Source organism: Tachypleus tridentatus, chromosome 1 (genome assembly GCF_004210375.1).
Source record: "Tachypleus tridentatus isolate NWPU-2018 chromosome 1, ASM421037v1, whole genome shotgun sequence".
In the NCBI taxonomy this organism is placed as follows: Eukaryota; Metazoa; Arthropoda; class Merostomata; order Xiphosura; family Limulidae; genus Tachypleus; species Tachypleus tridentatus.
This window is the reverse complement of record NC_134825.1, coordinates 176832312-176855324: the sequence shown is the minus strand read 5'-3', so window position 1 is coordinate 176855324 and position 23013 is coordinate 176832312. Positions and strand designations below refer to the sequence as shown.

The 23013-nt window shown below is 41.4% G+C and overlaps 1 protein-coding gene across 1 annotated transcript in view; it reads right to left on the bottom strand.

The window, feature by feature from the left end:
- LOC143233721 (cilia- and flagella-associated protein 57-like) overlaps positions 1-23013 on the bottom strand; it is a 97673-nt gene that overhangs the window by 9110 nt on the left and 65550 nt on the right. The window contains exons 6-7 of the mRNA XM_076470279.1: positions 2575-2733; positions 1374-1517 (exon numbers count right to left, since the gene is read on the bottom strand). Of these exons, the coding sequence (XP_076326394.1) occupies positions 1374-1517; positions 2575-2733 (303 nt within the window). The remainder of the gene's footprint in view (positions 1-1373; positions 1518-2574; positions 2734-23013) is intronic.

The window sequence follows — 23013 nt, the reverse complement described above, 5'->3', positions numbered from 1 at the left end:
TCTACTGAAAGCTCATCTAGGTTTACTGAAGTTTGTTGGACATACAGAGACATCTCCATACTTCTAGAGACCCTCATATGATCAGCATCATTTGGTATGTGCTCTACTGAAAGCCCATCTAGTTTTACTAAAGTTTGGTGGACACACAGAGACATTTTCATACTTCTACAGATCTACATATGATCAGCAGCACTTTGTATGTGCTCTACTGAAAGCTCATCTAGGTTTACTGAAGTTTGTTGGGCATACAGAGACATCTCCATACTTCTAGAGACCCACATATGATCAGCATCACTTTGTATGTGCTCTACTGAAAGCCCACCTAGTTTTACTAAAGTTTGGTGGACACACAGAGACATTTTCATACTTCTACAGATCTACATATGATCAGCAGCACTTTGTATGTGCTCTACTGAAAGCTCATCTAGGTTTACTGAAGTTTGTTGGACATACAGAGACATCTCCATACTTCTAGAGACCCACATATGATCAGCATCATTTGGTATGTGCTCTACTGAAAGCCCACCTAGTTTTACTAAAGTTTGTTGGACATACAGAGACATCTCCATACTTTTAGAGACCCTCATATGATCAGCATCACTTTGTATGTGCTCTACTGAAAGCTCATCTAGGTTTACTGAAGTTTGTTGGACATACAGAGACATCTCCATACTTCTAGAGACCCACATATGATCAGCACCGTTTGGTATGTGTTCTACTGAAAGCCCATCTAGTTTTACTAAAGTTTGTTGGACATACAGAGACATCTCCATACTTCTAGAGACCCACATATGATCAGCACCGTTTGGTATGTGCTCTACTGAAAGCCCACCTAGTTTTACTAAAGTTTGTTGGACATACAGAGACATCTCCATACTTCTAGAGACCCACATATGATCAGCATCATTTGGTATGTGCTCTACTGAAAGCCCACCTAGTTTTACTAAAGTTTGGTGGACACACAGAGACATTTTCATACTTCTACAGATCTACATATGATCAGCAGCACTTTGTATGTGCTCTACTGAAAGCTCATCTAGGTTTACTGAAGTTTGTTGGACATACAGAGACATCTCCATACTTCTAGAGACCCACATATGATCAGCATCATTTGGTATGTGCTCTACTGAAAGCCCACTTAGTTTTACTAAAGTTTGTTGGACATACAGAGACATCTCCATACTTTTAGAGACCCTCATATGATCAGTATCATTTGGTATGTGCTCTACTGAAAGCCCACCTAGTTTTACTAAAGTTTGTTGGACATGCAGAGACATCTCCATACTTCTAGAGACCCACATATGATCAGCACCGTTTGGTATGTGCTCTACTGAAAGCCCACCTAGTTTTACTAAGGTTTACAGAACACTCACATCTTTGATTTGTGTCCTCATTCTGTTTATCTCCTCCTCACATGGCTCTACCTGCTGTCTAAGTTCCTGGATTTTAAAATCAAGAACAAATTTAAACTTCTCTAGGTCTTGATTCTTCTTCTTCAAGTCATAAATTCGTTTTTCCTACAAAAAATAATACAAAAAAGAGGCTCATACACATCACAAAAGTAAACAAATGTTTTAGAACAGTGTATGAGAATAAACTGTTTATACAGATAGATAAGGTGAAGTTTTCTTGTGGTGGCACTATGTGACGGCCAATTGTTATACATGACAACATCAAAATAAGTAAATAATAAAAAATATACTATCATTTTATAAGTCAACTACAGCTCCAGCTGTCATTTCAATAATGACATTAATTCACCTCTAGCAATCATTGTAATAATTAAGTTGTTTCACTTCTAGATGTCATTTTAATAATGAAGTTGATTCACTTGTAGCTGTCATTTTAATAATGAAGTTGATGCACTTGTAGCTGTCATTTTAATAATGAAGTTGATTCACTTGTAGCTGTAATTTTAATAATGAAGTTGTCTCACTTCTAGCTGTCATTTTAATAATAATGAATTTGACTCACTTCGAGCTATCATTTTAAATGTCAACTTTATCAAGAAACATGTCATTTCAATAAAAAGTTTAGGTAGAATGACCTTTATGCCCTATATACCACAAACAATATTTTACTTTTCTACTTTCCTTAAAGTTAGTGTGTAGACCTTTTTGATATATTTGTTAAATTATAAATCTTGTAATGTTCTATTTCACTTCTTAACTGTTTGATCTGTCTCATTAACATCACGTTTAAAACTATGAATATATTTATTTACTAATCTTATCCTTCTATGAATATTTTTCATTAACAAACCTTATCCTGAATTGTTTCATCTCTCTCCTTAACCTCACATTTCATGCTGTGAATATATTTATTAACTAATCTTATCCTTCTATGAATATTTTTCATTAACAAACCTTATCCTGAATTGTTTCATCTCTCTCCTTAACCTCACATTTCATGCTGTGAATATATTTATTAACTAATCTTATCCTTCTATGAATATTTTTCATTAACAAACCTTATCCTGAATTGTTTCATCTCTCTCCTTAACCTCATGTTTCAACCTGTGAATATATTTATTAACTAATCTTATCCTTCTATGAATATTTTTCATTAACAAACCTTATCCTGAATTGTTTCATCTCTCTCCTTAACCTCACGTTTCAAGCTGTGAATATCTTTATCCAGGTTTTTTATGATTCCCTGAAGTTTTTGTTGTTCTACATGCTGTCTTTGGATTTCATTCTTGTGTTCTTCAATATCTCTTTGCTGGGATGTAAACTATAGTAAAAGTTGTTTGGTTTATGAGTGTATTTTGCATTTTAGTGAAAGATACAATATACAAGTTTAATATTTTGTGAAAAATAATGGTGGATTTAAAACTTTAACTTTATTAAGAAATACAAAATTACAAAGCATCTTTTTTAATCAAAATAGGAACTTAGTGAATTTACACACTTTTTTTAATGAGAAACAAGATTATTTATGCCACAATGATAAAACTCTGAAGTCCTAAAACTTAACATTTCCTTAAAGCCATTCTCTGCTACTCCTCCATTGTTCAATCTTTTGTCCTATAAAGAATTGTCCAAATGACTGAAAATCTGGTATTCTGTGGGTGAGAGGTCTGGAGAGTTAGGAGGATGAAAAATTGTTATGTGGTATTCTGTGAGTGAGAGGTCTATAGAGTAAAGAGGATGAGGCAATGTTAAGTGGTATTTATTCTATAAGCAAGAGGTCTGTAGAGTAAGGAGGATGAGGCAGTGTTATGTGGTATTTATTCTATCAGCAAGAGGTCTGTAGAGTAAGGAGGATGAGGCAGTGTTATGTGGTATTTATTGTGTCAGCAAGAGGTCTGTAGAGTAAGGAGGATGAGGCAGTGTTATGTGGTATTTATTCTATCAGCAAGAGGTCGGTAGAGTAAAAAGGATGAGGCAGTGTTATGTGGTATTTATTCAGTCAGCAAGAGGTCTGTAGAGTAAGGAGGATGAGGCAGTGTTATGTGGTATTTATTCTATCAGCAAGAGGTCTGTAGAGTAAGGAGGATGAGGCAGTGTTATGTGGTATTTATTCTATCAGCAAGAGGTCTGTAGAGTAAGGAGGATGAGGCATTGTTATGTGGTATTTATTCAGTCAGCAAGAGGTCTGGAGAGTAAGGAGGATGAGGCAGTGATTTGTGGTATTTATCTTATCAGCAAGAGGTCTGGAAAGTAAGGAGGATGAGGCAGTGTTATGTGGTATTTATTCTATCAGCAAGAGGTCTGTAGAGTAAGGAGGATGAGGCAGTGTTATGTGGTATTTATTCTGTCAGCAAGAGGTCTGTAGAGTAAGGAGGATGAGGCAGTGTTATGTGGTATTTATTCTGTCAGCAAGAGGTCTGTAGAGTAAGGAGGATGAGGCAGTGTTATGTGGTATTTATTCGGTCAGCAAGAGGTCTGTAGAGTAAGGAGGATGAGGCAGTGTTATGTGGTATTTATTCTATCAGCAAGAGGTCTGTAGAGTAAGGAGGATGAGGCAGTGTTATGTGGTATTTATTCTATCAGCAAGAGGTCTGTAGAGTAAGGAGGATGAGGCAGTGTTATGTGGTATTTATTCTGTCAGCAAGAGGTCTGGAGAGTAAGGAGGATGAGGCAGTGTTATGTGGTATTTATTCGGTCAGGAAGAGGTCTGTAGAGTAAGGAGGATGAGGCAGTGTTATGTGGTATTTATTCTATCAGCAAGAGGTCTGTAGAGTAAGGTGGATGAGGCAGTGTTATGTGGTATTTATTCTATCAGCAAAAGGTTTGTAGAGTAAGGAGGATGAGGCAGTGTTATGTGGTATTTATTCAGTCAGCAAGAGGTCTGGAGAATAAGGAGGATGAGGCAGTGTTTTGTGGTATTTATTCTATCAGCAAGAGGTCTGTAGGGTAAGGAAAATGAGGCAGTGTTATGTGGTATTTATTCTATCAGCAAGAGGTTTGGAGAGTAAGGAGGATGAGGCAGTGTTATGTGGTATTTATTCTATCAGCAAGAGGTCTGTAGAGTAAGGAGGATGAGGCAGTGTTATGTGGTATTTATTCTATCAGCAAGAGGTCTGGAGAGTAAGGAGGATGAGGCAGTGTTATGTGGTATTTATTCTATCAGCAAGAGGTCTGTAGAGTAAGGAGGATGAGACAGTGTTATGTGGTATTTATTCTGTCAGCAAGAGGTCTGTAGAGTTAAGAGGATAAGGCAGTGTTATGTGGTATTTATTCTGTCAGCAAGAGGTCTGTAGAGTAAGGAGGATGAGGCAGTGTAATGTGGTAGTTATTCAGTCAGCAAGAGGTCTGTAGAGTAAGGAGGATGAGGCAGTGTTATGTGGTATTTATTCTATCAGCAAGAGGTCTGTAGAGTAAGGAGGATGAGGCAGTGTTATGTGGTATTTATTCTGTCAGCAAGAGGTCTGTAGAGTAAGGAGGATGAGGCAGTGTTATGTGGTATTTATTCTATCAGCAAGAGGTCTGTAGAGTAAGGAGGATGAGGCAGTGTTATGTGGTATGTATTCTATCAGCAAGAGGTCTGTAGAGTAAGGAGGATGAGGCAGTGTTATGTGGTATTTATTCTGTCAGCAAGAGGTCTGTAGAGTAAGGAGGATGAGGCAGTGTTATGTGGTATTTATTCTATCAGAAAGAGGTCTGTAGAGTAAAGAGGATGAGGCAGTGTTATGTGGTATTTATTCAGTCAGCAAGAGGTCTGGAGAGTAAGGAGGATGAGGCAGTGTTATGTGGTATTTATTCTATCAGCAAGAGGTCTGTAGAGTAAGGAGGATGAGGCAGTGTTATGTGGTATTTATTCTATCAGCAAGAGGTCTGTAGAGTAAGGAGGATGAGGCAGTGTTATGTGGTATTTATTCTATCAGCAAGAGGTCTGTAGAGTAAGGAGGATGAGACAGTGTTATGTGGTATTTATTCTGTCAGCAAGAGGTCTGTAGAGTAAGGAGGATGAGGCAGTGTTATGTGGTATTTATTCTGTCAGCAAGAGGTCTGTAGAGTAAGGAGGATGAGGCAGTGTAATGTGGTAGTTATTCAGTCAGCAAGAGGTCTGTAGAGTAAGGAGGATGAGGCAGTGTTATGTGGTATTTATTCTATCAGAAAGAGGTCTGTAGAGTAAGGAGGATGAGGCAGTGTTATGTGGTATTTATTCTGTCAGCAAGAGGTCTGGAGAGTAAGGAGGATGAGGCAGTGTTATGTGGTATGTATTCTATCAGCAAGAGGTCTGTAGAGTAAGGAGGATGAGGCAGTGTTATGTGGTATGTATTCTATCAGCAAGAGGTCTGTAGAGTAAGGAGGATGAGGCAGTGTTATGTGGTATTTATTCTGTCAGCAAGAGGTCTGTAGAGTAAGGAGGATGAGGCAGTGTTATGTGGTATTTATTCTATCAGCAAGAGGTCTGTAGAGTAAGGAGGATGAGGCAGTGTTATGTGGTATTTATCCTATCAGCAAGAGGTCTGGAGAGTAAGGAGGATGAGGCAGTGTTATGTGGTATTTATTCTATCAGCAAGAGGTCTGGAGAGTAAGGAGGATGAGGCAGTGTTATGTGGTATTTATTCTGTCAGCAAGAGGTCTGTAGAGTAAGGAGGATGAGGCAGTGTTATGTGGTATTTATTCTATCAGCAAGAGGTCTGTAGAGTAAGGAGGATGAGGCAGTGTTATGTGGTATTTATTCTATCAGCAAGAGGTCTGTAGAGTAAGAAGGATGAGGCAGTGTTATGTGATATTTATTCAGTCAGCAAGAGGTCTGTAGAGTAAGGAGGATGAGGCAGTGCTATGTGGTATTTATTCTGTCAGCAAGAGGTCTGTAGAGTAAGGAGGATGAGGCAGTGTTATGTGGTATGTATTCTATCAGGAAGAGGTCTGTAGAGTAAGGAGGATGAGGCAGTGTTATGTGGTATTTATTCTGTCAGCAAGAGGTCTGTAGAGTAAGGAGGATGAGGCAGTGTTATGTGGTATTTATTCAGTCAGCAAGAGGTCTGTAGAGTAAGGAGGATGAGGCAGTGTTATGTGGTATTTATTCTGTCAGCAAGAGGTCTGTAGAGTAAGGAGGATGAGGCAGTGTTATGTGGTATTTATTCTATCAGCAAGAGGTCTGTAGAGTAAGGAGGATGAGGCAGTGTTATGTGGTATTTATTCTATCAGCAAGAGGTCTGTAGAGTAAGGAGGATGAGGCAGTGTTATGTGGTATTTATTCTGTCAGCAAGAGGTCTGTAGAGTAAGGAGGATGAGGCAGTGTTATGTGGTATTTATTCTATCAGCAAGAGGTCTGTAGAGTAAGGAGGATGAGGCAGTGTTATGTGGTATTTATTCTATCAGCAAGAGGTCTGTAGAGTAAGGAGGATGAGGCAGTGTTATGTGGTATTTATTCTATCAGCAAGAGGTCTGTAGAGTAAGGAGGATGAGGCAGTGTTATGTGGTATTTATTCTGTCAGCAAGAGGTCTGTAGAGTAAGGAGGATGAGGCAGTGTTATGTGGTATTTATTCTATCAGCAAGAGGTCTGTAGAGTAAGGAGGATGAGGCAGTGTTATGTGGTATTTATTCTATCAGCAAGAGGTCTGTAGAGTAAGGAGGATGAGGCAGTGTTATGTGGTATTTATTCTGTCAGCAAGAGGTCTGTAGAGTAAGGAGGATGAGGCAGTGTTATGTGGTATTTATTCTGTCAGCAAGAGGTCTGTAGAGTTATGTGGTATTTAGGATGAGGCAGTGTTATGTGGTATTTATTCTGTCAGCAAGAGGTCTGTAGAGTAAGGAGGATGAGGCAGTGTTATGTGGTATTTATTCTGTCAGCAAGAGGTCTGTAGAGTAAGGAGGATGAGGCAGTGTTATGTGGTATTTATTCTGTCAGCAAGAGGTCTGTAGAGTAAGGAGGATGAGGCAGTGTTATGTGGTATTTATTCCAGTCAGCAAGAGGTCTGTAGAGTAAGGAGGATGAGGCAGTGTTATGTGGTATTTATTCTATCAGCAAGAGGTCTGTAGAGTAAGGAGGATGAGGCAGTGTTATGTGGTATTTATTCTATCAGCAAGAGGTCTGTAGAGTAAGGAGGATGAGGCAGTGTTATGTGGTATTTATTCTATCAGCAAGAGGTCTGTAGAGTAAGGAGGATGAGGCAGTGTTATGTGGTATTTATTCTGTCAGCAAGAGGTCTGTAGAGTAAGGAGGATGAGGCAGTGTTATGTGGTATTTATTCTATCAGCAAGAGGTCTGTAGAGTAAGGAGGATGAGGCAGTGTTATGTGGTATTTATTCTATCAGCAAGAGGTCTGTAGAGTAAGGAGGATGAGGCAGTGTTATGTGGTATTTATTCTATCAGCAAGAGGTCTGTAGAGTAAGGAGGATGAGGCAGTGTTATGTGGTATTTATTCTATCAGCAAGAGGTCTGTAGAGTAAGGAGGATGAGGCAGTGTTATGTGGTATTTATTCCCATCAGCAAGAGGTCTGTAGAGTAAGGAGGATGAGGCAGTGTTATGTGGTATTTATTCTATCAGCAAGAGGTCTGTAGAGTAAGGAGGATGAGGCAGTGTTATGTGGTATTTATTCTATCAGCAAGAGGTCTGTAGAGTAAGGAGGATGAGGCAGTGTTATGTGGTATTTATTCTGTCAGCAAGAGGTCTGTAGAGTAAGGAGGATGAGGCAGTGTTATGTGGTATTTATTCTGTCAGCAAGAGGTCTGTAGAGTAAGGAGGATGAGGCAGTGTTATGTGGTGGTATTTATTCTGTCAGCAAGAGGTCTGTAGAGTAAGGAGGATGAGGCAGTGTTATGTGGTATTTATTCTGTCAGCAAGAGGTCTGTAGAGTAAGGAGGATGAGGCAGTGTTATGTGGTATTTATTCTGTCAGCAAGAGGTCTGTAGAGTAAGGAGGATGAGGCAGTGTTATGTGGTATTTATTCTGTCAGCAAGAGGTCTGTAGAGTAAGGAGGATGAGGCAGTGTTATGTGGTATTTATTCTGTCAGCAAGAGGTCTGTAGAGTAAGGAGGATGAGGCAGTGTTATGTGGTATTTATTCTATCAGCAAGAGGTCTGTAGAGTAAGGAGGATGAGGCAGTGTTATGTGGTATTTATTCTGTCAGCAAGAGGTCTGTAGAGTAAGGAGGATGAGGCAGTGTTATGTGGTATTTATTCTGTCAGCAAGAGGTCTGTAGAGTAAGGAGGATGAGGCAGTGTTATGTGGTATTTATTCTGTCAGCAAGAGGTCTGTAGAGGAGGATGAGGCAGTGTTATGTGGTATGAGCAAGAGGTCAGTAAGGAGGATGAGGCAGTATGTGGTATTTATTCTGTCAGCAAGAGGTCTGTAGAGTAAGGAGGATGAGGCAGTGTTATGTGGTATTTATTCTGTCAGCAAGAGGTCTGTAGAGTAAGGAGGATGAGGCAGTGATGTGGTATTTATTCTGTCAGCAAGAGGTGTTATGTGGTGGTATTTATTCTGTCAGCAAGAGGTCTGTAGAGTAAGGAGGATGAGGCAGTGTTATGTGGTATTTATTCTGTCAGCAAGAGGTCTGTAGAGTAAGGAGGATGAGGCAGTGTTATGTGGTATTTATTCTGTCAGCAAGAGGTCTGTAGAGTAAGGAGGATGAGGCAGTGTTATGTGGTATTTATTCTGTCAGCAAGAGGTCTGTAGAGTAAGGAGGATGAGGCAGTGTTATGTGGTATTTATTCTGTCAGCAAGAGGTCTGTAGAGTAAGGAGGATGAGGCAGTGTTATGTGGTATTTATTCTGGAAGGTCTGTAGAGTGATGAGGCAGTGTTATGTGGTATTTATTCTGTCAGCAAGAGGTCTGTAGAGTAAGGAGGATGAGGCAGTGTTATGTGGTATTTATTCTGTCAGCAAGAGGTCTGTAGAGTAAGGAGGATGAGGCAGTGTTATGTGGTATTTATTCTATCAGCAAGAGGTCTGTAGAGTAAGGAGGATGAGGCAGTGTTATGTGGTATTTATTCTGTCAGCAAGAGGTCTGTAGAGTAAGGAGGATGAGGCAGTGTTATGTGGTATTTATTCTGTCAGCAGCAAGAGGTCAGTGTAGATTAAGGAGGATGAGAGCAGTGTTATGTGGTATTTATTCTGTCAGCAAGAGGTCTGTAGAGTAAGGAGGATGAGGCAGTGTTATGTGGTATTTATTCTGTCAGCAAGAGGTCTGTAGAGTAAGGAGGATGAGGCAGTGTTATGTGGTATTTATTCTGTCAGCAAGAGGTCTGTAGAGTAAGGAGGATGAGGCAGTGTTATGTGGTATTTATTCTGTCAGCAAGAGGTCTGTAGAGTAAGGAGGATGAGGCAGTGTTATGTGGTATTTATTCTATCAGCAAGAGGTCTGTAGAGTAAGGAGGATGAGGCAGTGTTATGTGGTATTTCTGTCAGCAAGAGGTCTGTCAGCAAGGAGGATCAGTGTGGCAGCAGTAAGAGTAAGGAGGATGAGGCAGTGTTATGTGGTATTTATTCTGTCAGCAAGAGGTCTGTAGAGTAAGGAGGATGAGGCAGTGTTATGTGGTATTTATTCTATCAGCAAGAGGTCTGTAGAGTAAGGAGGATGAGGCAGTGTTATGTGGTATTTATTCAGCAAGAGGTCAGCAAGAGGTCTGTAGAGTAAGGAGGATGAGGCAGTGTTATGTGGTATTTATTCTGTCAGCAAGAGGTCTGTAGAGTAAGGAGGATGAGGCAGTGTTATGTGGTATTTATTCTATCAGCAAGAGGTCTGTAGAGTAAGGAGGATGAGGCAGTGTTATGTGGTATTTATTCTGTCAGCAAGAGGTCTGTAGAGTAAGGAGGATGAGGCAGTGTTATGTGGTATTTATTCTGTCAGCAAGAGGTCTGTAGAGTAAGGAGGATGAGGCAGTGTTATGTGGTATTTATTCTGTCAGCAAGAGGTCTGTAGAGTAAGGAGGATGAGGCAGTGTTATGTGGTATTTATTCTGTCAGCAAGAGGTCTGTAGAGTAGTAGGAGGATGAGGCAGTGTTATGTGGTATTTATTCTGTCAGCAAGAGGTCTGTAGAGTAAGGAGGATGAGGCAGTGTTATGTGGTATTTATTCTGTCAGCAAGAGGTCTGTTAGAGTAGAGGAGGATGAGGCAGTGTTATGTGGTATTTATTCTGTCAGCAAGAGGTCTGTAGAGTAAGGAGGATGAGGCAGTGTTATGTGGTATTTATTCTGTCAGCAAGAGGTCTGTAGAGTAAGGAGGATGAGGCAGTGTTATGTGGTATTTATTCTGTCAGCAAGAGGTCTGTAGAGTAAGGAGGATGAGGCAGTGTTATGTGGTATTTATTCTGTCAGCAAGAGGTCTGTAGAGTAAGGAGGATGAGGCAGTGTTATGTGGTATTTATTCTGTCAGCAAGAGGTCTGTAGAGTAAGGAGGATGAGGCAGTGTTATGTGGTATTTATTCTATCAGCAAGAGGTCTGTAGAGTAAGGAGGATGAGGCAGTGTTATGTGGTATTTATTCTGTCAGCAAGAGGTCTGTAGAGTAAGGAGGATGAGGCAGTGTTATGTGGTATTTATTCTGTCAGCAAGAGGTCTGTAGAGTAAGGAGGATGAGGCAGTGTTATGTGGTATTTATTCTGTCAGCAAGAGGTCTGTAGAGTAAGGAGGATGAGGCAGTGTTATGTGGTATTTATTCTGTCAGCAAGAGGTCTGTAGAGTAAGGAGGATGAGGCAGTGTTATGTGGTATTTATTCTATCAGCAAGAGGTCTGTAGAGTAAGGAGGATGAGGCAGTGTTATGTGGTATTTATTCTATCAGCAAGAGGTCTGTAGAGTAAGGAGGATGAGGCAGTGTTATGTGGTATTTATTCTATCAGCAAGAGGTCTGTAGAGTAAGGAGGATGAGGCAGTGTTATGTGGTATTTATTCTATCAGCAAGAGGTCTGTAGAGTAAGGAGGATGAGGCAGTGTTATGTGGTATTTATTCTGTCAGCAAGAGGTCTGTAGAGTAAGGAGGATGAGGCAGTGTTATGTGGTATTTATTCTGTCAGCAAGAGGTCTGTAGAGTAAGGAGGATGAGGCAGTGTTATGTGGTATTTATTCTATCAGCAAGAGGTCTGTAGAGTAAGGAGGATGAGGCAGTGTTATGTGGTATTTATTCTGTCAGCAAGAGGTCTGTAGAGTAAGGAGGATGAGGCAGTGTTATGTGGTATTTATTCTGTCAGCAAGAGGTCTGTAGAGTAAGGAGGATGAGGCAGTGTTATGTGGTATTTATTCTGTCAGCAAGAGGTCTGTAGAGTAAGGAGGATGAGGCAGTGTTATGTGGTATTTATTCTGTCAGCAAGAGGTCTGTAGAGTAAGGAGGATGAGGCAGTGTTATGTGGTATTTATTCTGTCAGCAGCAAGAGGTCAGTGTAGAGTATTTATTCTGTCAGCAAGAGGTCTGAGGATGAGGCAGTGTTATGTGGTATTTATTCTATCAGCAAGAGGTCTGTAGAGTAAGGAGGATGAGGCAGTGTTATGTGGTATTTATTCTATCAGCAAGAGGTCTGTAGAGTAAGGAGGATGAGGCAGTGTTATGTGGTATTTATTCTGTCAGCAAGAGGTCTGTAGAGTAAGGAGGATGAGGCAGTGTTATGTGGTATTTATTCTGTCAGCAAGAGGTCTGTAGAGTAAGGAGGATGAGGCAGTGTTATGTGGTATTTATTCTATCAGCAAGAGGTCTGTAGAGTAAGGAGGATGAGGCAGTGTTATGTGGTATTTATTCTGTCAGCAAGAGGTCTGTAGAGTAAGGAGGATGAGGCAGTGTTATGTGGTATTTATTCTGTCAGCAAGAGGTCTGTAGAGTAAGGAGGATGAGGCAGTGTTATGTGGTATTTATTCTGTCAGCAAGAGGTCTGTAGAGTAAGGAGGATGAGGCAGTGTTATGTGGTATTTATTCTGTCAGCAAGAGGTCTGTAGAGTAAGGAGGATGAGGCAGTGTTATGTGGTATTTATTCTGTCAGCAAGAGGTCTGTAGAGTAAGGAGGATGAGGCAGTGTTATGTGGTATTTATTCTGTCAGCAAGAGGTCTGTAGAGTAAGGAGGATGAGGCAGTGTTATGTGGTATTTATTCTGTCAGCAAGAGGTCTGTAGAGTAAGGAGGATGAGGCAGTGTTATGTGGTATTTATTCTGTCAGCAAGAGGTCTGTAGAGTAAGGAGGATGAGGCAGTGTTATGTGGTATTTATTCTGTCAGCAAGAGGTCTGTAGAGTAAGGAGGATGAGGCAGTGTTATGTGGTATTTATTCTGTCAGCAAGAGGTCAGAGAAGGAGGATGAGGCAGTGTTATGTGGTATTTATTCTGTCAGCAAGAGGTCTGTAGAGTAAGGAGGATGAGGCAGTGTTATGTGGTATTTATTCTGTCAGCAAGAGGTCTGTAGAGTAAGGAGGATGAGGCAGTGTTATGTGGTATTTATTCTATCAGCAAGAGGTCTGTAGAGTAAGGAGGATGAGGCAGTGTTATGTGGTATTTATTCTGTCAGCAAGAGGTCTGTAGAGTAAGGAGGATGAGGCAGTGTTATGTGGTATTTATTCTATCAGCAAGAGGTCTGTAGAGTAAGGAGGATGAGGCAGTGTTATGTGGTATTTATTCTGTCAGCAAGAGGTCTGTAGAGTAAGGAGGGCATGAGGCAGTGTTATGTGGTATTTATTCTGTCAGCAAGAGGTCTGTAGAGTAAGGAGGATGAGGCAGTGTTATGTGGTATTTATTCTGTCAGCAAGAGGTCTGTAGAGTAAGGAGGATGAGGCAGTGTTATGTGGTATTTATTCTGTCAGCAAGAGGTCTGTAGAGTAAGGAGGATGAGGCAGTGTTATGTGGTATTTATTCTGTCAGCAAGAGGTCTGTAGAGTAAGGAGGATGAGGCAGTGTTATGTGGTATTTATTCTATCAGCAAGAGGTCTGTAGAGTAAGGAGGATGAGGCAGTGTTATGTGGTATTTATTCTGTCAGCAAGAGGTCTGTAGAGTAAGGAGGATGAGGCAGTGTTATGTGGTATTTATTCTGTCAGCAAGAGGTCTGTAGAGTAAGGAGGATGAGGCAGTGTTATGTGGTATTTATTCTGTCAGCAAGAGGTCCGTAGAGGGAGGATGAGGCAGTGTTATGTGGTATTTATTCTGTCAGCAAGAGGTCTGTAGAGTAAGGAGGATGAGGCAGTGTTATGTGGTATTTATTCTATCAGCAAGAGGTCTGTAGAGTAAGGAGGATGAGGCAGTGTTATGTGGTATTTATTCTGTCAGCAAGAGGTCTGTAGAGTAAGGAGGATGAGGCAGTGTTATGTGGTATTTATTCTATCAGCAAGAGGTCTGTAGAGGAGGATAAGGTTATGTGGTATTTATTCCCATCAGCAAGCAGTGTGAGGCAGTGTTATGTGGTATTTATTCTGTCAGCAAGAGGTCTGTAGAGTAAGGAGGATGAGGCAGTGTTATGTGGTATTTATTCTGTCAGCAAGAGGTCTGTAGAGTAAGGAGGATGAGGCAGTGTTATGTGGTATTTATTCTGTCAGCAAGAGGTCTGTAGAGTAAGGAGGATGAGGCAGTGTTATGTGGTATTTATTCTGTCAGCAAGAGGTCTGTAGAGTAAGGAGGATGAGGCAGTGTTATGTGGTATTTATTCTCAGCAAGAGGTCAGCAAGAGGTCTGTAGAGTAAGGAGGATGAGGCAGTGTTATGTGGTATTTATTCTGTCAGCAAGAGGTCTGTAGAGTAAGGAGGATGAGGCAGTGTTATGTGGTATTTATTCTGTCAGCAAGAGGTCTGTAGAGTAAGGAGGATGAGGCAGTGTTATGTGGTATTTATTCTATCAGCAAGAGGTCTGTAGAGTAAGGAGGATGAGGCAGTGTTATGTGGTATTTATTCTGTCAGCAAGAGGTCTGTAGAGTAAGGAGGATGAGGCAGTGTTATGTGGTATTTATTCAGCAAGAGGTCTGTAGAGTAAGGAGGATGAGGCAGTGTTATGTGGTATTTATTCTGTCAGCAAGAGGTCTGTAGAGTAAGGAGGATGAGGCAGTGTTATGTGGTATTTATTCTATCAGCAAGAGGTCTGTAGAGTAAGGAGGATGAGGCAGTGTTATGTGGTATTTATTCTGTCAGCAAGAGGTCTGTAGAGTAAGGAGGATGAGGCAGTGTTATGTGGTATTTATTCAGTGTTATCAGCAAGAGGTCTGTAGAGTAAGGAGGATGAGGCAGTGTTATGTGGTATTTATTCTATCAGCAAGAGGTCTGTAGAGTAAGGAGGATGAGGCAGTGTTATGTGGTATTTATTCTGTCAGCAAGAGGTCTGTAGAGTAAGGAGGATGAGGCAGTGTTATGTGGTATTTATTCTGTCAGCAAGAGGTCTAAGTAGAGTAAGGAGGATGAGGCAGTGTTATGTGGTATTTATTCCATCAGCAAGAGGTCAGAGTAAGGAGGATGAGGCAGTGTTATGTGGTATTTATTCTGTCAGCAAGAGGTCTGTAGAGTAAGGAGGATGAGGCAGTGTTATGTGGTATTTATTCTGTCAGCAAGAGGTCTGTAGAGTAAGGAGGATGAGGCAGTGTTATGTGGTATTTATTCTGTCAGCAAGAGGTCTGTAGAGTAAGGAGGATGAGGCAGTGTTATGTGGTATTTATTCTATCAGCAAGAGGTCTGTAGAGTAAGGAGGATGAGGCAGTGTTATGTGGTATTTATTCTGTCAGCAAGAGGTCTGTAGAGTAAGGAGGATGAGGCAGTGTTATGTGGTATTTATTCTGTCAGCAAGAGGTCTGTAGAGTAAGGAGGATGAGGCAGTGTTATGTGGTATTTATTCTGTCAGCAAGAGGTCTGTAGAGTAAGGAGGATGAGGCAGTGTTATGTGGTATTTATTCTGTCAGCAAGAGGTCTGTAGAGTAAGGAGGATGAGGCAGTGTTATGTGGTATTTATTCTGTCAGCAAGAGGTCAGAGTAAGAGGATGAGGCAGTGTTAGTGGTATTTATTCCATCAGCAAGAGGTCTGTAGAGGAGGATGATGAGGCAGTGTTATGTGGTATTTATTCTGTCAGCAAGAGGTCTGTAGAGTAAGGAGGATGAGGCAGTGTTATGTGGTATTTATTCTGTCAGCAAGAGGTCTGTAGAGTAAGGAGGATGAGGCAGTGTTATGTGGTATTTATTCTGTCAGCAAGAGGTCTGTAGAGTAAGGAGGATGAGGCAGTGTTATGTGGTATTTATTCTGTCAGCAAGAGGTCTGTAGAGTAAGGAGGATGAGGCAGTGTTATGTGGTATTTATTCTGTCAGCAAGAGGTCTGTAGAGTAAGGAGGATGAGGCAGTGTTATGTGGTATTTATTCTGTCAGCAAGAGGTCTGTAGAGTAAGGAGGATGAGGCAGTGTTATGTGGTATTTATTCTGTCAGCAAGAGGTCTGTAGAGGATGAGGCAGTGTTATGTGATTTATTCTGTCAGAAGAGGTCAGTGGAGGATGAGGCAGTGTTATGTGGTATTTATTCTGTCAGCAAGAGGTCTGTAGAGTAAGGAGGATGAGGCAGTGTTATGTGGTATTTATTCTGTCAGCAAGAGGTCTGTAGAGTAAGGAGGATGAGGCAGTGTTATGTGGTATTTATTCTGTCAGCAAGAGGTCTGTAGAGTAAGGAGGATGAGGCAGTGTTATGTGGTATTTATTCTGTCAGCAAGAGGTCTGTAGAGTAAGGAGGATGAGGCAGTGTTATGTGGTATTTATTCTGTCAGCAAGAGGTCTGTAGAGTAAGGAGGATGAGGCAGTGTTATGTGGTATTTATTCTGTCAGCAAGAGGTCTGTAGAGTAAGGAGGATGAGGCAGTGTTATGTGGTATTTATTCCATCAGCAAGAGGTCTGTAGAGTAAGGAGGATGAGGCAGTGTTATGTGGTATTTATTCTATCAGCAAGAGGTCTGTAGAGTAAGGAGGATGAGGCAGTGTTATGTGGTATTTATTCCATCAGCAAGAGGTCTGTAGAGTAAGGAGGATGAGGCAGTGTTATGTGGTATTTATTCCATCAGCAAGAGGTCTGTAGAGTAAGGAGGATGAGGCAGTGTTATGTGGTATTTATTCTGTCAGCAAGAGGTCTGTAGAGTAAGGAGGATGAGGCAGTGTTATGTGGTATTTATTCTGTCAGCAAGAGGTCTGTAGAGTAAGGAGGATGAGGCAGTGTTATGTGGTATTTATTCTGTCAGCAAGAGGTCTGTAGAGTAAGGAGGATGAGGCAGTGTTATGTGGTATTTATTCTATCAGCAAGAGGTCTGTAGAGTAAGGAGGATGAGGCAGTGTTATGTGGTATTTATTCTGTCAGCAAGAGGTCTGTAGAGTAAGGAGGATGAGGCAGTGTTATGTGGTATTTATTCCTGTCAGCAAGAGGTCTGTAGAGTAAGGAGGATGAGGCAGTGTTATGTGGTATTTATTCTGTCAGCAAGAGGTCTGTAGAGTAAGGAGGATGAGGCAGTGTTATGTGGTATTTATTCCTCAGCAAGAGGTCTGTAGAGTAAGGAGGATGAGGCAGTGTTATGTGGTATTTATTCTATCAGCAAGAGGTCTGTAGAGTAAGGAGGATGAGGCAGTGTTATGTGGTATTTATTCTCAGCAAGAGGTCTGTAGAGTAAGGAGGATGAGGCAGTGTTATGTGGTATTTATTCTGTCAGCAAGAGGTCTGTAGAGTAAGGAGGATGAGGCAGTGTTATGTGGTATTTATTCTGTCAGCAAGAGGTCTGTAGAGTAAGGAGGATGAGGCAGTGTTATGTGGTATTTATTCTGTCAGCAAGAGGTCTGTAGAGTAAGGAGGATGAGGCAGTGTTATGTGGTATTTATTCTGTCAGCAAGAGGTCTGTAGAGTAAGGAGGATGAGGCAGTGTTATGTGGTATTTATTCTGTCAGCAAGAGGTCTGTAGAGTAGAGGATGAGGCAGTGAGGATGAGGTCAGTGTTATGTGGTATTTATTCTGTCAGCAAGAGGTCTGTAGAGTAAGGAGGATGAGGCAGTGTTATGTGGTATTTATTCTGTCAGCAAGAGGTCTGTAGAGTAAGGAGGATGAGGCAGTGTTATGTGGTATTTATTCTGTCAGCAAGAGGTCTGTAGAGTAAGGAGGATGAGGCAGTGTTATGTGGTATTTATTCTGTCAGCAAGAGGTCTGTAGAGTAAGGAGGATGAGGCAGTGTTATGTGGTATTTATTCTATCAGCAAGAGGTCTGTAGAGTAAGGAGGATGAGGCAGTGTTATGTGGTATTTATTCTGTCAGCAAGAGGTCTGTAGAGTAAGGAGGATGAGGCAGTGTTATGTGGTATTTATTCTGTCAGCAAGAGGTCTGTAGAGTAAGGAGGATGAGGCAGTGTTATGTGGTATTTATTCTGTCAGCAAGAGGTCTGTAGAGTAAGGAGGATGAGGCAGTGTTATGTGGTATTTATTCTATCAGCAAGAGGTCTGTAGAGTAAGGAGGATGAGGCAGTGTTATGTGGTATTTATTCTGTCAGCAAGAGGTCTGTAGAGTAAGGAGGATGAGGCAGTGTTATGTGGTATTTATTCTGTCAGCAAGAGGTCTGTAGAGTAAGGAGGATGAGGCAGTGTTATGTGGTATTTATTCTGTCAGCAAGAGGTCTGTAGAGTAAGGAGGATGAGGCAGTGTTATGTGGTATTTATTCTGTCAGCAAGAGGTCTGTAGAGTAAGGAGGATGAGGCAGTGTTATGTGGTATTTATTCTGTCAGCAAGAGGTCTGTAGAGTAAGGAGGATGAGGCAGTGTTATGTGGTATTTATTCTCAGCAAGAGGTCAGAGCAAGAGGTCTGTAGAGTAGAGGAGGATGAGGCAGTGTTATGTGGTATTTATTCTCTGTAGAGTAGGAGGATGAGGCAGTGTTATGTGGTATTTATTCTGAAGAGGTCTGTAGAGTAAGGAGGATGAGGCAGTGTTATGTGGTATTTATTCCTGTCAGCAAGAGGTCTGTAGAGTAAGGAGGATGAGGCAGTGTTATGTGGTATTTATTCTGTCAGCAAGAGGTCTGTAGAGTAAGGAGGATGAGGCAGTGTTATGTGGTATTTATTCTATCAGCAAGAGGTCTGTAGAGTAAGGAGGATGAGGCAGTGTTATGTGGTATTTATTCTGTCAGCAAGAGGTCTGTAGAGTAAGGAGGATGAGGCAGTGTTATGTGGTATTTATTCTGTCAGCAAGAGGTCTGTAGAGTAAGGAGGATGAGGCAGTGTTATGTGGTATTTATTCTGTCAGCAAGAGGTCTGTAGAGTAAGGAGGATGAGGCAGTGTTATGTGGTATTTATTCTGTCAGCAAGAGGTCTGTAGAGTAAGGAGGATGAGGCAGTGTTATGTGGTATTTATTCTGTCAGCAAGAGGTCTGTAGAGTAAGGAGGATGAGGCAGTGTTATGTGGTATTTATTCTGTCAGCAAGAGGTCTGTAGAGTAAGGAGGATGAGGCAGTGTTATGTGGTATTTATTCTGTCAGCAAGAGGTCTGTAGAGAGGAGGATGAGGCAGTGTTATGTGGCATTTATTCTGTCAGCAAGAGATCTGTAGAGTAAGGAGGATGAGGCAGTGTTATGTGGTATTTATTCTGTCAGCAAGAGGTCTGTAGAGTAAGGAGGATGAGGCAGTGTTATGTGGTATTTATTCTGTCAGCAAGAGGTCTGTAGAGTAAGGAGGATGAGGCAGTGTTATGTGGTATTTATTCCATCAGCAAGAGGTCTGTAGAGTAAGGAGGATGAGGCAGTGTTATGTGGCATTTATTCTGTCAGCAAGAGGTCTGTAGAGTAAGGAGGATGAGGCAGTGTTATGTGGTATTTATTCTGTCAGCAAGAGGTCTGTAGAGTAAGGAGGATGAGGCAGTGTTATGTGGCATTTATTCTGTCAGCAAGAGATCTGTAGAGTAAGGAGGATGAAGCAGTGTTATGTGGTATTTATTCCATCAGCAAGAGGTCTGTAGAGTAAGGAGGATGAGGCAGTGTTATGTGGCATTTATTCTGTCAGCAAGAGGTCTGTAGAGTAAGGAGGATGAGGCAGTGTTATGTGGCATTTATTCAGTGTTATGTCAGCAAGAGGTCTGTAGAGTAAGGAGGATGAGGCAGTGTTATGTGGTATTTATTCTGTCAGCAAGAGGTCTGTAGAGTAAGGAGGATGAGGCAGTGTTATGTGGTATTTATTCTGTCAGCAAGAGGTCTGTAGAGTAAGGAGGATGAGGCAGTGTTATGTGGTATTTATTCCCATCAGCAAGAGGTCTGTAGAGTAAGGAGGATGAGGCAGTGTTATGTGGTATTTATTCCTTATCAGCAAGAGGTCTGTAGAGTAAGGAGGATGAGGCAGTGTTATGTGGTATTTATTCTGTCAGCAAGAGGTCTGTAGAGTAAGGAGGATGAGGCAGTGTTATGTGGTATTTATTCTGTCAGCAAGAGGTCTGTAGAGTAAGGAGGATGAGGCAGTGTTATGTGGTATTTATTCTATCAGCAAGAGGTCCGTAGAGTAAGGAGGATGAGGCAGTGTTATGTGGTATTTATTCTGTCAGCAAGAGGTCTGTAGAGTAAGGAGGATGAGGCAGTGTTATGTGGTATTTATTCCATCAGCAAGAGGTCTGTAGAGTAAGGAGGATGAGGCAGTGTTATGTGGTATTTATTCTGTCAGCAAGAGGTCTGTAGAGTAAGGAGGATGAGGCAGTGTTATGTGGCATTTATTCTGTCAGCAAGAGATCTGTAGAGTAAGGAGGATGAAGCAGTGTTATGTGGTATTTATTCCATCAGCAAGAGGTCTGTAGAGTAAGGAGGATGAGGCAGTGTTATGTGGTATTTATTCTATCAGCAAGAGGTCTGTAGAGTAAGGAGGATGAGGCAGTGTTATGTGGCATTTATTCCTGTCAGCAAGAGGTCTGTAGAGTAAGGAGGATGAGGCAGTGTTATGTGGTATTTATTCTGTCAGCAAGAGGTCTGTAGAGTAAGGAGGATGAGGCAGTGTTATGTGGTATTTATTCTGTCAGCAAGAGGTCTGTAGAGTAAGGAGGATGAGGCAGTGTTATGTGGTATTTATTCAGCAAGAGGTCTGTAGAGTAAGGAGGATGAGGCAGTGTTATGTGATATTTATTCAGTCAGCAAGAGGTCTGTAGAGTAAGGAGGATGAGGCAGTGTTATGTGGCATTTATTCTGTCAGCAAGAGATCTGTAGAGTAAGGAGGATGAGGCAGTGTTATGTGGTATTTATTCCATCAGCAAGAGGTCTGTAGAGTAAGGAGGATGAGGCAGTGTTATGTGGTATTTATTCTGTCAGCAAGAGGTCTGTAGAGTAAGGAGGATGAGGCAGTGTTATGTGGTATTTATTCTGTCAGCAAGAGGTCTGTAGAGTAAGGAGGATGAGGCAGTGTTATGTGGTATTTATTCTGTCAGCAAGAGGTCTGTAGAGTAAGGAGGATGAGGCAGTGTTATGTGGTATTTATTCTCAGCAAGAGGTCAGAGTAAGAGGATGAGGCAGTGTTATGTGGTATTTATTCCCATCAAAGGAGGATGAGGCAGTGTTATGTGGTATTTATTCTGTCAGCAAGAGGTCTGTAGAGTAAGGAGGATGAGGCAGTGTTATGTGGCATTTATTCTATCAGCAAGAGGTCTGTAGAGTAAGGAGGATGAGGCAGTGTTATGTGGTATTTATTCTGTCAGCAAGAGGTCTGTAGAGTAAGGAGGATGAGGCAGTGTTATGTGGTATTTATTCCATCAGCAAGAGGTCTGTAGAGTAAGGAGGATGAGGCAGTGTTATGTGGTATTTATTCTGTCAGCAAGAGGTCTGTAGAGTAAGGAGGATGAGGCAGTGTTATGTGGTATTTATTCTGTCAGCAAGAGGTCTGTAGAGTAAGGAGGATGAGGCAGTGTTATGTGGTATTTATTCCATCAGCAAGAGGTCTGTAGAGTAAGGAGGATGAGGCAGTGTTATGTGGTATTTATTCTGTCAGCAAGAGGTCTGTAGAGTAAGGAGGATGAGGCAGTGTTATGTGGTATTTATCTCATCAGCAAGAGGTCTGTAGAGTAAGGAGGATGAGGCAGTGTTATGTGGTATTTATTCCTGTCAGCAAGAGGTCTGTAGAGTAAGGAGGATGAGGCAGTGTTATGTGGTATTTATTCTGTCAGCAAGAGGTCTGTAGAGTAAGGAGGATGAGGCAGTGTTATGTGGTATTTATTCCATCAGCAAGAGGTCCAGTAGAGTAAGGAGGATGAGGCAGTGTTATGTGGTATTTATTCTGTCAGCAAGAGGTCTGTAGAGTAAGGAGGATGAGGCAGTGTTATGTGGCATTTATTCAAGCAAGAGGTCTGTAGAGTAAGGAGGATGAGGCAGTGTTATGTGGCATTTATTCCTGTCAGCAAGAGGTCTGTAGAGTAAGGAGGATGAGGCAGTGTTATGTGGTATTTATTCCATCAAAGCAAGAGGTCAGCAAGGAGGTCTGGGTAGAGTAAGGAGGATGAGGCAGTGTTATGTGGTATTTATTCTGTCAGCAAGAGGTCTGTAGAGTAAGGAGGATGAGGCAGTGTTATGTGGTATTTATTCTGTCAGCAAGAGGTCCGGAGAGTAAGGAGGATGAGGCAGTGTTATGTGGTATTTATTCCATCAGCAAGAGGTCTGTAGAGTAAGGAGGATGAGGGAGTGTTATGTGGTATTTATTTTGGCAGCAAGAGGTCTGTAGAGTAAGGAGGATGAGGCAGTGTTATGTGGTATTTATTCTGTCAGCAAGAGGTCTGTAGAGTAAGGAGGATGAGGCAGTGTTATGTGGTATTTATTCTGTCAGCAAGAGGTCTGTAGAGTAAGGAGGATGAGGCAGTGTTATGTGGTATTTATTCTATCAGCAAGAGGTCTGTAGAGTAAGGAGGATTAGGGAGTGTTATGTGGTATTTATTCTGTCAGCAAGAGGTCTGGAGGGTAAGGAGGATGAGGCAGTGTTATGTGGTATTTATTCTATCTGCAAGAGGTCTGTAGAGTAAGGAGGATGAGGCAGTGCTATGTGGTATTTATTCTGTCAGCAAGAGGTCTGTAGAGTAAGGAGGATGAGGCAATGTTATGTGGTATTTATTCTATCAGCAAGAGGTGTGTAGAGTAAGGAGGATGAGGCAGTGTTATGTGGTATTTATTCTGTCAGCAAGAGGTCTGGAGAGTAAGGAGGATGAGGTAATGTTTTGTAGCCAAACATGTTGAGCTCTTGAAGTGTCATTTGAGCAACACGTACCTGAGCATTATCACAAAGGAAGATTGGTACTCTTTGACTGAATAATTCTGGAATTGTTTCATGCAACTTTCTAGGCATTTATTCTAATTCTTAACAGCAAACATCAATAGTGATATTCTGGCCCTGGTTGAGCAAGCTGTAATGGATAATAATGGCCACAAAACACCACACAGTGACCATAATCTCCTGTTGGTGAAACTTTGTCTTTGGGAAGTGTTTTGGATCCTTGTCATTGTACAAATCACTTTCTGTTGTCATAAAGGATCCACTTTTCATAGCAACTGACAATCCAATCAAGAAATGGGTTATTTCTGTTGTGCAAAATCAACATAAAGCACAGTTCAAAATTTTTCTGATTTTCACCAATTTCGTGTAGAACCCATTTGTTTAGCTTTTTCATTTTTTTCAATTTGTAACAAATGGTCCAAAATTGTAGAAATTCCAA